The sequence below is a fragment of the Phoenix dactylifera genome, unplaced genomic scaffold (assembly GCF_009389715.1).
Source record: "Phoenix dactylifera cultivar Barhee BC4 unplaced genomic scaffold, palm_55x_up_171113_PBpolish2nd_filt_p 000026F, whole genome shotgun sequence".
Classification (NCBI taxonomy): Eukaryota; Viridiplantae; Streptophyta; class Magnoliopsida; order Arecales; family Arecaceae; genus Phoenix; species Phoenix dactylifera.
Window position 1 is genome coordinate 600,156 of NW_024067667.1, and position 9,891 is coordinate 610,046.

A 9,891-nucleotide genomic window follows, 5' to 3' on the forward strand; every position below is an offset into this window, starting at 1 on the left:
TTCTTGAATCGTCAACGTTGGCATTTTGGCTTCCAACAATATATATATATATATATATATATATATATATATAGGAAAACAAGGAGGAAGTAAAGTACTACAAGGCTTGTATTGGTTGGGATGTATCAAATTATAGAATAATTTGATGATTTCTAAAAGTTATTTATTAAAAAAGGTAAAAAAATAAATTTTATAACATTTGGTTGGTAGAAAATTACTTTGGAGGCAATATGAAAATTCTAAAGAATCATTTATTTGAAAAAATAATTGCAGAAAAAAATAAATTTTATAATGTTTGGTTAGTAAAAAAGTTACTCTGAAAAATAGCATTGAAAAAAAATTACTATATTTGGTTGGAGGCGATCTTATATAGAAATATTGCCAATTTGTAACAATACTCTTGAATAAGTAATCCAAATAATAATAATTTTTTTTAGTTTATTTGTTGGTTATTTATGACTCACTTATATAAATGCTATCAATATTGACTATTTCGAATATTGAGATATATTTATGTAAGTTATATATATGTAGTTGCATAAAGTTGTTTACTTTAATTTTTTAACTTAATTATATATATTAGAAAAATATATTTCTTACTATAAATAATTTCTAATATTTTTCGATATATAAATAAATATATTAAGATAGTATAATTAATATTTGCTATATAATATAACTAATATAATATTAATATAATATGAGTGAGGGTATTTTCATCAAGAAATGATATTTTTATATTACCTCCCCTCAATAATCCAATATAGAAAAATAAATACACAACTCCCTAGTGGTAATTGTTTTACCTTTTCTCACAGAAAATAGATATTGGATCCATCATTTATTTTACCATCTCTTTCATCCACTTTTTGTAATAACTATAGTAATCTAATATGAAATTTATTTTTTCATGCGAGATTATCTCCAACTAAATAGGATCCAAGTAAATAATATAGAATGTATAGAGCTGATCATGGGCCAAACCTCGGGCCTAAACTATATTCATTTTTAGTCAGGCTTCGGGCTAAGCGTATTTCAAAATTTAATATTCTCTATGCCCAAGCACAACCCATGATTAGCTCTAAGGATGTTTCACCACTTAAAATTAAGAAATACATATATCTTACCTTGAAATTTGTTAGAGCATAACATTATATATGGCTTACACAAATGTTGTTGTTTGTGTCCATGTGCCTTGTAGGATGTATTTGTCTAAAGTAACTACACTACCAAGTATAAAATTATAACTGCATTTATAGATGTCTATCAATGATACAAGATGGATGGCATATGTTCAAATAATCTACCTTTATGGTACTCTTAAAAGCAAATAGTAGGAGTCAGATAAATAAGCTCTCTTTTTTTCTAATAATTAGTTCCTCAAAAAAGATTCTTTTAACTATTCGTAGCTGTATATCTGGTAACCAAATTCCCCATTCCTCGAATGTCTAGCTAATAAATACTCCTCACTCGGATATCTTTAATTGGCTTTCCCTAAATAAGCTACAGGGACCAATTTTAAATTTGTCATCAAAAAAATATCTCACAATCCTCTCCCTTGTGTGATTAGCACTCCTCTCTTCTATTCAGTGCCCCTCTCTAAAAAATTCTGGGATTATACTCTCTCCAATCCATTAAATCCATATCCCCAACTCTCTCCCTAATTTATTTATCTTTTAACACCATAAATTTAAACATTTCCTCTTATAATCATAAAAGGAATCCATTTTCTCTTACAACATGAATTTTATTTTAGTTTAGAAATTCAAACACATTAACCTAAATATTACAATGAAATCATGCAAAAACCATCTCAAGTTAGGAGAGAAAAAAAAAACCTTTTTTAAAAAAAACAATGGAATGATGAACAAAGAAAAAGATGTGCTCTGTTATGTTCTCTTGCATCTTCTTCTTTGCATCTTCTTGATCAAAGATGGAAAGCTTCCTTATCGTCAGCTCTGTGCACTTTTGGTTCCTCCGAATCTCCAGGCGCCATAGTCCCGGCCGGTACCCATGAGTCTTCTCCGCTCTCCAGTCAGTGGCATCGATTTCCCCGCTGTTGGTCGCGATGAAATCAAAGAAACAGGAAAAAATATTAGATTTTTGAAAGAAATTTTATGATCTAACAGGTGGTCTTTGAAATAAAATCAAGAACAAGACCAAGAATGAAGACAACCTTCAAATAAACCGAGAGAGAGAGAGAGAGAGAGAGAGAGAGAGAGAGAGAGGAGAAAGGAGGAGATGCGACTGGCTGCAGGTGATAATCGCCGGTACCGGCAATTCTACCAAGGCCAAGGATGGAATTGGAGACAGGACTCGCCCTCCTACGTCCGTGTTCGAGCAAGACACTGCCCTGTTTGGATACAGGGACAGGCCTTCGAGCCTTCTTTTGGCACCGGGCCAAGCCAAGAGGCCAGCCCAATGAACATGAGGCTAGGCCTCACATATACTTAGAGTCATCATAATAATATAGGATTTTTTTTTTTGCGTAAATACCCTCTTAAATATCGAATTTTGTATGAATACCTCCTCAAAATTGATATCTATATATATATATATATATATATATATATATCCTTGTAAAATACTTGTTTTGCTATTTTACTTTTTTTATCTTTATTTTTGTATATGCACCCACACCATCTAATGCCGTTAAAAAATTAATGGTTTTCAAATTAAAATAACTAAAATATTCTTAATAGGTAGACGTGCAAAAAGAAACATTTATAAGACGATCGCGATGGAGGACAAAAAAGTATTTTTAAAATTTTATTTTATTTTTAATTAAAATAAATATGGTTTTTATTAATAGTGTTGGAAAAATCGTTATATTATGGGTAATTGTAAAAAAAAAAGTATTTTATAAAGGTACAAAAATAAATATTAATTTGAAGAAGGTATTCATGCAAATTTGAATTTTTAGAAGGGTATTCATGCAAAAAAAAAATCCTAATAATATTTTAAATTTTTAATAGATCAATCTGATTACCCTTTTTTCGGAATTGAAAAATTAGGAAATTGGTCCACATTTTTGTAAGGGAGTTAAGCTGTTTCATTATAGTTTAAGGATTGAGGATTAAATATTAAGGATTTAATATATATATATATATAATGTAATTCTCAATCCAAACCTTTATTTCTTGAAAAAAGATGATTATCCATCAAATAACTTCTCGCTAATCCTCCGTGCAACAAGTCAATAACAAGCTAAAGATCATGATTTCTTCCTTGTATTTGACAACCCTGACACAAGCTGAGTGCTTCCCCATCGACCTTTCAAAACAGACAGGTTGCACACCCTTAAAAGGCTTAAAATTCTCCACCCACTTGCGACCAGCTTGTCTGTGCTTGATTAATTTGTTCTTTCGCTGCATGGAATTGGAATTTGAAGAGAAATACTAAGAACTCATTTAGTTCGCAAAAGAAAATATAAAAAAAATGTGGTTGATCGAAAAATAATGAAATGTCGCTCATTTGGTTGGAGTTTTTGAAGAATAAGATGAAAAGTAGCATTCTCAAAGAAACAAGACTTCTATGTTTTACAGAAAAAAAAACCTTATAAGGATATGAAAAAACTACTTCCCCACCGATTGAAAATTAAGATTATCTTTTTTCCAAAAATATACCTTTAATCAATCAAAACTCATAAATAAGATCTTTTTTTTATTAAGGATATAATAAATATTTCATACAATTTTTTTAGAAAATAGATGCTCAACTAAATATAAACCATTTTGGAATGTACTACTTTTGTATGATCAACTAAATATGTCAAAATTATTTTTGCAAGTATCATATTTCCATAAATCAACTTTTTAAAACAAATAATTTTACTTTTTTTTCTTTCTGCCTATCAAAGGAACAAGACAGAAGTAAGCTCCAAAGTTTAGTCCCCTTTTTACCACCTTTTTGATGAAGAGGCAAAGAATAACGAGATCTAGATCTAAACTTTGTTGGAGGAGCAAAAACAAGGAGGCTGGCCCTTACTTCACGGCAGAAGAATAAATTATTCTGTCTCAATGCAGCACCCGTGGACTTGGGCCTTTTTACCTGCCTTGGATCCTCTGGGAGTCGAGGTTCATCAAAAGCTCTGAGTATACCTCTTTTTTCTTGTGAATCCGATGATACAATCTCTGTGACTTCACGCATCACTACTTTTGCACAGTTCGAGTTCTCGCGAAAAGGGAATGTGCTTTTACTTTTTCTCCTTTGGTCACCAAATTAGACACTGTGAATGAGTAAAATTTGATAGTGAAGCTTGCCTTGGAGATTAGAGAGACCATGAAGGTGGTATAACTTTGGATAATTTATTATACATAGAATGGTGAGAGTTGAGTGACTTCTCCATTGATCCTAAAGAATCTAACCGTTAAGCACATGAGATCACACTTTTGGCTAGTGGTTTCCAGTCAAAATAGACATTCATTCTTTTGTACAAAAATGGAGAGAAAAAAAGAATGAAAAAAGTAGGTACGTACTCCTTCCCTGGAAGATAAAGGTTTGGTGTTAATCTTTGGTCTACATAGACTTTTTATTATTTTCTCCCAAAATGGCAGCTAGAATAAGGATTCCTGGATAGAAAACAAAGTGCAATCGATGTTATGACTTGCTTCCCATGCGATCTATCATCTGCAAAACAAGTCATACAAGGAACCAAGGTGGGATTTTTACTAATTTAACATCTACGGAGGACAAAAAATTTAGTGTATTGATGTTTTTTTTTTCTCGGAAGTTCGAGAGTCGTGGTTGTAAGTAATGGGTATTAATTTCTACAGTAGTATTAAGAAGTTGATTTTTCAAAAGCAAATCCTGTATCCACAAGATATCCAAACTTATTCTCCTAAAAAAAGTGCAAGCCAAAATTAAAGGCTGCATGGAAAGATCTAATACAAACCATAGGAACAACAAGGATAATTTTGGAAGGGGATTCTAAAATTGTGGTCTCATGTCCATCATCCCAGACTGTTGGATCTCATCCTCTACTACTACTATTGGATATCTAGAGGCTCGCATCTTCCGTCCTTGCTTTTGAAACAAAGTATTTCTATAGAGAAGCAAATAATGCAATGGATTGGGTTGCTTCTCATATGGTTGACCACTAGCTCGTGGGCGATTTCTGTGAGTCCAGCTCTCCCTATTCTCTAACATTTTCAGGATACTTATTGCTCAGATTCGGGTGGTTGTATATATACTAGGACTGGTTAAGAACTGCTTAATTTCTTTTGATTCAATAGTAGTTTTTTTTACAATGTTCCAAGAATACATGAAAGTGTAGGGATAGAGAGCTGGTGGCAAGTGCATTTTCTCGAGCTCATGGCAACAATCGCTTTATCATTACTTTTTCTGTTTTGTTTTAGTTCTCTCTTTCTGCAAAATTCTAAATTCATCAATTAACAAGTAAACTTGTTGTCACAATAATTCGATAGAGCTTGGAAACCCTCCTTCTGGACATAATTTCCATCTTGATCTAGGTATAGTTCTGATTTTTATTGCTATGAAGTAGCTACCAATGTACAAAAGTTTGACCTTAATTATAATGATCAGCTGACTGATATAAGCTGATATCTTCTAATATAAACCAATGATACATTGCTATATGTCCATTTTTTATTTTTATAATGTCCTCCTTTGTATTTTTATGTAGTTAATATTAGAATTACTATCTAAACTATTAATAGGATCATTATTCTTAATTCTACTATAGGCATATTATCAATATGTTGGCCAAATGTACCTCACATGAGATAAACAAAATCTCTCTATTCATCTCCTTGTTTCCCTGCTATAGGGATGCATCATGCATTAGATGTGCAACATACAAAAGCTTGCTTCTAAGAAAAGGTTATTTAACCTCTAAACTGTGAAGATCCATGCGGGCGTATGTTTAGTCCACATCGGTTACTCGTTGAGAAGATCTTGAGTACTTATACAGCGCCAAGGAGTCCAAAAAATACTTTTCGACTAGCTATTTTGGGTAAAATCCTGAGTTATTACAAATGGTATCAAAGCGAACTTAGCCCACGGTTTATATGGACTAAGAGACACTATAGCACTAACATGGACCGATCGTAGTGCTTCTAATTAAATTTGAATAGATTTGAAACCTTAATCTGACAAGAATGTCGGATCTTGAACGGAGAAAGTATGTGAGGATCCGTACGGGCATATATTTAGTCCCATATCGATTATTTGCCGAGAAGATCTTGGGTATTTCTATAGGACTAAGGAGCCCAGGTCTTGGGTTGTTATAAAAATAATGTAGTGTTATTCTGATACACAAATGATCCACCCTTTTTTTACCCCTTTCTACTGCAAAATCAAAACCAGATACAAGTGGGTAATTCTCTCCACCCGCATATTTTGTTGTGCAATTCAACCTTTCTTTCCATGGCTTCCAGCTCTGGAACCTCTTCAGAGTTAACTTGTCCCCAGTTGCAAGGAATCCAAAGCTCTTGTTGTCCTATTATCAACCGCATACAAGTATACGTATACTAAACTAATCTCATCATGCACGTGATATACCCTTGGAAAACTCGGGAACAATCCCTACAGAGTTATATCCTCCACAAAGCGCCCGAACTTTTATTATGTATATACTTGAAAGCAAAGAATAAAGGAAAAGCTCCCGCACTTTAAGCATTACTCTATACCAAATCCGATCAAGATCCGCAACTTGGAATAACGATGATAGCTAGCTCCAAGACCTTAAGTATTATTCCAGTCCTGCACCTCTACTCGCCCTTGATCTTTTCTTTTATTCCATTGGAATATCTCAAAAGCCTGGCTACTTTTGGCTCGACACCCTCCCCACCGTATATATCCACCGACTCTCTCAAACCACAAAGAAAACAAATGAAACATGGTAGAAAGCTCAAGAAACTTTATCAAAGTATATCAAAAATAACAATGTGACATCTCTAGAGAATGAGCCTATAATTCTACAAACTCCAAAGCAGTAGCATGACCAATAGAAACAAGCCATATATGCACGTGATGTGAAAGAGCAATATAGCTTGCATGGCTTGCAACCACTCTTCCTAGCTAATTAAAATGGGTGTTTGAACCCACGGTAATTGTGTATTGAGGGAGCCTCTACCACAGTGATTGACTGGATACGGAAAGTGGATAGGTATGATGATGGTCATTCGATGATTCAGAAAATTCGCAGATTGGTTCAGAAGATGTTCGCTGTCCAGATTGATCATGTATTTTGTGATGTGAACAGAGCTGCGGACTGGGTAGCCTCATTTGGACAAATTTAGGGGGTGTTCCTCGTGTGTTACTTTGTTTACTTTTCTCTAATTTGGCAGGATATACTCAAACTTGATCTGTTGGAATTGAAATGCCCACCGTAGTCCCATGCCACTCGCCCGGTCCATCAGACAAACTAGTATGGGTTACAGTCTGTTCGTCAACACTCACCCATTACCCATCTCTCTCTCTCTCTCTCTCCATCTTCAGATTCCCTCCTCCTCTCTATATAAACCCCCTCAATACCTGCACCTCCACTCCGTCTCCCACCACCCAACCCATATTCTCTCTGTTTCCTCTCATCATTTCTTCCTCATTGCCATGGCTGGCCCACACCCACTGCTAGTACTGCTACTAATAGTAGCAGCAGCCGTGGAATCCGGTCGCGCCACCGCCACCCCGGCAGGTTGCGCCGCCCCGGCGGACAGCAGCTCCACCCTGCGCGTCCTCCACGCCTTCGGCCCCTGCTCCCCCTTCCACTCCACCTCCGCCTCCTGGGAAGACACTGTCCTCGACCTCCTCTCAAGCGACGACTCCCGCCTCCTCTACCTCACTTCCCTCAAGACCGCCCGCCGCTCGTTCGTCCCCATCGCCCCCGGCCGTCAGCTCCTCCAGACACCCACCTACGTCGTCCGCGCCCGCCTCGGCTCCCCTCCCCAGCCCCTCCTCCTCGCCCTCGACACCAGCAGCGACGTCGCCTGGCTCCCCTGCTCCGGTTGCTCCGGCTGCCCCTCTTCCTCCGCCGCCCCGCCTTTTGATACCTCTCGCTCCACCACCTACCGCCCCGTCCGCTGCGGCGCTCCGCCGTGCTCGCAGGTCCCCAACCCGTCCTGCCCCGCCGGCGCCACCGCCTGCGGCTTCAACCTCACCTACGGCTCCTCCTCCCTCCTCGCCGGACTCGCCCAGGACTCACTTTCCCTCGCTTCCGACGTCGTCCCCGGCTACACCTTTGGCTGCATCCAGAAGGCCGCCGGCCCCTCCGTGCCCCCGCACGGCCTCCTCGGCCTCGGCCGCGGCCCCCTCTCCTTCCTCTCTCAAACCAAGAGCCTCTACGCCTCCACCTTCTCCTACTGCCTCCCCAGCTTCAAGTCCCTCAACTTCTCCGGCACTCTCCGCCTCGGCCCCGCCGGCCAGCCCAAGACTATCAAAACCACTCAACTCCGCTCCAGCCCTCGCCGCTCTTCCCTCTACTTCGTCGACCTGGTCGGTATCCGCGTCGGCCGCAAGGTGGTCGACATCCCACCGGCGGCGATCGCCTTCGACGCGGCCACCGGCGCGGGGACCATCTTCGACTCGGGCACCATGTTCACCCGCCTGGTGGCGCCGGCGTACGCGGCGCTGCGGGACGAGTTCCGGCGCCAGGTGCGGGGCGCCGGCAACGCGACGTCGCTCGGCGGCTTCGACACGTGCTACCAAGGATCCATCGCCGCCCCGGCGATAACGTTTATGTTCGCCGGGATGAACATGACGCTGCCGGCGGACAATTACTTGATTCATAGCACAGCGGGTTCATTGACCTGCTTGGCGATGGCAGCCGCGCCGGACAACGTGAACTCGGTGCTCAACGTGATCGCCAGCATGCAGCAGATGAACCACCGGGTGCTCTTCGACGCGGCCAGCGGCAGGCTGGGTGTCGCCCGTGAGCTCTGTACCGTTTAAAAAATATTGGGTTGGATGGATTAATTCCTTCTGGGAATGTGATTTGGTTTCAAATTTTTCACTACTACTGTTGGCCGCTACTACTCTTCTTCTAGTTTAGCGTAGCATGGTGTGGTTGTGGAATCCGCCTTGCCTGAAGGCAGGGCTGCTACTGTATCAGCACGTCAAAGGTGCCGTCTTTTTTCTCCTTCAGCTGGTTTCATGTGTTTGTCTTTTGGGAGGCAGGAGCGGGTCAGTCAAGGAAACGATTCCATGGCTTGTGAGAATCACCAGTTACCGTTTCTCTGCTAACTGTTGGTTTCGCTGGGATTTGTGTTATTAATATTTTTTTCTTTCGTTTGTGACTGATGGATGAGCTGTATGCCTGCCCGACAGAGCGAGGACAGGGGTCACGGGTATGAAACTGATGCTGAAAGGTTGTGGTTCCTGGGTCCATGTCCTAGCCTTTCGCACCGCCTGAGGACTGCCCCAACCTCACCACCTCTCTCTCTCTCTCTCTCTCTCGCTCGCTCCCTCCAGCTCCCGCTCCACGGCTTCCTTCTGCCGGTTTCTCGTCTCTAGCTCGCCGCCTCCTCTCCCCTATTAACTCGCACCATGCTGAGACCTCCCCATTCGACCATCTCGCAAGCTCTCTTCCCCTCTCGTTTGTGAGCTACTGATCTCAAACCATGTCCCATCCGTGTTCTCACCCTCACCTCCTCGCCTGCATCTTCCTTCATTTCTCTTTCCCTCTGCATCTCTCTCTTTTGCTAGTTCTTCTTCCCCATCCGTGTGTGGGTGTGTGTAAGGGTGAACGGGGGTTTTACCCACTCCCCCCCCCCCTCCCCTTTTTTATTTTTGTAAAAAAAAAAAAAAAAAAAAAGGCATTTATATTGCTCTCCCATGAGTACAATATGATACAAAGAACTTGGTACGTCCGCAAGAGTCGTTCATGTAAACCCTTTTGCATGCCGGATAATAAAAAAGACGATCCAGTCTGCC

General features: G+C 40.0%; 1 protein-coding gene across 1 annotated transcript; it reads left to right on the plus strand.

Annotated features, from left to right (window-relative positions):
- The first annotated feature begins 7,410 nt into the window (after positions 1–7,410).
- On the plus strand, positions 7,411–9,228 carry LOC103716923 (aspartyl protease AED3-like). The gene has a single exon (XM_008805125.4). It carries the CDS (start codon positions 7,573–7,575, stop codon positions 8,908–8,910), a length of 1,338 nt encoding a protein of 445 aa, XP_008803347.3. The 5' UTR covers positions 7,411–7,572; the 3' UTR covers positions 8,911–9,228.
- The last annotated feature ends 663 nt before the right edge of the window (positions 9,229–9,891 follow it).

Bases quoted from the DNA above. Each gene is read 5' to 3' on its own strand.
- LOC103716923 (XM_008805125.4), top strand. From the start codon at position 7,573: ATGGCTGGCCCACACCCACTGCTAGTACTGCTACTAATAGTAGCAGCA.